Source organism: Girardinichthys multiradiatus, chromosome 7 (genome assembly GCF_021462225.1).
Source record: "Girardinichthys multiradiatus isolate DD_20200921_A chromosome 7, DD_fGirMul_XY1, whole genome shotgun sequence".
Classification (NCBI taxonomy): Eukaryota; Metazoa; Chordata; class Actinopteri; order Cyprinodontiformes; family Goodeidae; genus Girardinichthys; species Girardinichthys multiradiatus.
In genome coordinates this window covers 4,407,723-4,410,007 of record NC_061800.1, presented here as the reverse complement: position 1 = coordinate 4,410,007, position 2,285 = coordinate 4,407,723, and the positions used below count along the sequence as shown (strand labels likewise).

At 39.2% G+C, this 2,285-nt stretch overlaps 1 protein-coding gene across 1 annotated transcript; it reads left to right on the top strand.

Moving 5' to 3' along the window:
- The first annotated feature begins 1,024 nt into the window (after nt 1-1,024).
- On the top strand, nt 1,025-1,841 carry LOC124871496 (gamma-crystallin M3-like). The gene is made up of 3 exons (XM_047370842.1): nt 1,025-1,098; nt 1,207-1,449; nt 1,531-1,841. Exons 1-3 carry the CDS (start codon nt 1,090-1,092, stop codon nt 1,807-1,809), a joined length of 531 nt encoding a protein of 176 aa, XP_047226798.1. The 5' UTR covers nt 1,025-1,089; the 3' UTR covers nt 1,810-1,841.
- The last annotated feature ends 444 nt before the right edge of the window (nt 1,842-2,285 follow it).

Sequence of the window (2,285 nt, the reverse complement as noted above, 5' to 3'; positions counted from 1 at the left end):
TTGACAAAATATGAACTAGAAGACAAAAACTAAAGCATGACCAGGAAAATAACAGAAGCATGATTCAAAACCTATGAATAATAATAATAAGAAGAAGAAGAACCCAAAAACACCCACAAATCATGACACTGTGTACTGCTGAAAAACAGAGGAGACAGAAAATCATACAAAATAAAAAAACTCAACATTTGAGAGCCAAGGAAGCAAACATGTCAGCCACAAGGGCACCATGGGATCCACATCTTTATTTTTTTCTGACATCATTTTAGCCCGGGCCATTAGGAACAGGAAGTGACATGTTTTAATGGATATTTCACTTTACCCTGTTAATTATATCAAATTCCATCTTTTACTGATGACAGATACATTTCTGTTGACTAGCTAGAACCTCACAGGAAGTCATCCATTTTGGACTGTACTCTCAGAGCTTGGATGTGAATATGCGGAGGTGGCTGGGCTCAAAGCCCAGTCACAACACATGCCAGAGCTGGTCTATGCTTGCTGCTCAGCCATGCTTGCAGCTTTAATATTTCTATTAAAGAAGTAATCTCTGATTAGTGGTTGTACACACTCAGATGGCTTTATTGGTTATCTGTCACCATTGGCTCAGCATGAGCGGAGCTCAGCAGGATTTTTCAAGATATTTAAAACACAGATGCACTCTAGTATAAATTACATGAAATTTCATAATAGATCTGACACATTTAGGAATTTTATATCTAGTTGACTTAAAATCCTGTTCATATGAATGTATTCTGTAGTAAAACTATTGGATTTGTCAAATAACATTTTCCAATCACTGAACTTGGCTGTCACATTAGGTTTAGAAGCTTCTCGTTTTTTTATTCATGTTCACAACAATGCTGAATGTATGCAGTGCACGCATTTCCAGTAGAATAGCATTATGCTGGATAATGACCCTTTAGTGCACTGGCTGCTCCGTAGTTTTGTTGCTGAGTCTGGAGTTTATACAATAGAAGCCCATCATACATTTTTGTTTTCAGCAAGTATAAAAGTAACAGTAGCCACTGCCAGGAGCATGCATCAGCTACAGTTCAGTCCTAAAGGAACAAGCTGAAAACTGTGATCATGGGCAAGGTAGGTTCATCGTGAAGAGCATCGATATATTAAATGAAATATTAGGAAGCCAATTTCATCTTTGTATTTTTCTAAAGAGATTTCAATTTATTATTGTTGTCCTATCAGATCATCTTCTACGAGGACAGGAACTTCCAGGGTCGCTACTATGAGACCAGCAGCGACTGCGCCGAGCTCACCTCCTACCTGAGCAGGTGTCACTCCTGCAGGGTGGAGAGTGGCTGTTTCATGGTCTACGACCGCCCCAACTACATGGGAAACCAGTATTTCATGAGAAGGGGCGAGTATGCTGACTACATGAGCATGATGGGCATGTCTGACTGCATCAGGTCCTGCCGTATGATCCCCATGGTACTACATCTCCTTTGCACATAGATTTTTACACTTAAAAGCAAAGCCTGATCTAATCTTATTTTTCCAATTTTTTTATAGTACAGGGGATCTTACAGGATGAGAATCTATGAGAGGGAGAACTTTGGTGGTCAGATGCATGAGTGTATGGATGATTGTGACAACATCATGGACCGCTACCGCATGTCCAACTGCATGTCGTGCCACGTGATGGACGGTCACTGGCTGATGTATGAGCAGCCCCACTACAAAGGCAGAATGATGTACCTGAGGCCTGGAGAGTACAGGAGCTTCAGAGAGATGGGATTTGGAGGCACGAGGTTCATGAGCATGAGGAGGATCATGGATTCGTACCACTAAATTTCAATAAAGATGTTCACTATCTTTTGTAATTTTCCTGCAATGCTTCTTGTGATTCCTGTAGAAGATGCAAAGAGGGTGGATTTAATCATGAGTCAAAACCCAGACTTTGTCATTAAACAAGTGTCAGAATTCCAAATAAAGTTGATATTTTATCCAGGTAAATCCTCAAATCGGTATCTTCAAACGTGATAAAAATGCAATTCCAAAATACATAAAAATACTAAATCTGGTTTCACTACCTTATAGATCAGGAACGTTGAGTGAATGCCCTATATAACGGCCTATCCAGTGTATGTTTCATTTCCAGGTACAAAACAACCCTAATTCTCATATGCAAATGTGTTAATTAACTTTCCTTTTTACATCTCAGATACTTTAATTTGACATTTTGTCAGCTCCAAAACATTACCTGCAATGTAAGATCTTTCTCAGAGAAAAACATGATTTTCTTAATAGGTCAGAGGTAGATATTC

Bases quoted from the DNA above. Each gene is read 5' to 3' on its own strand.
- LOC124871496 (XM_047370842.1), top strand. The intron at 1,450-1,530 runs GTACTACATCTC...ATTTTTTTATAG, and splicing joins CCTGCCGTATGATCCCCATG to TACAGGGGATCTTACAGGAT.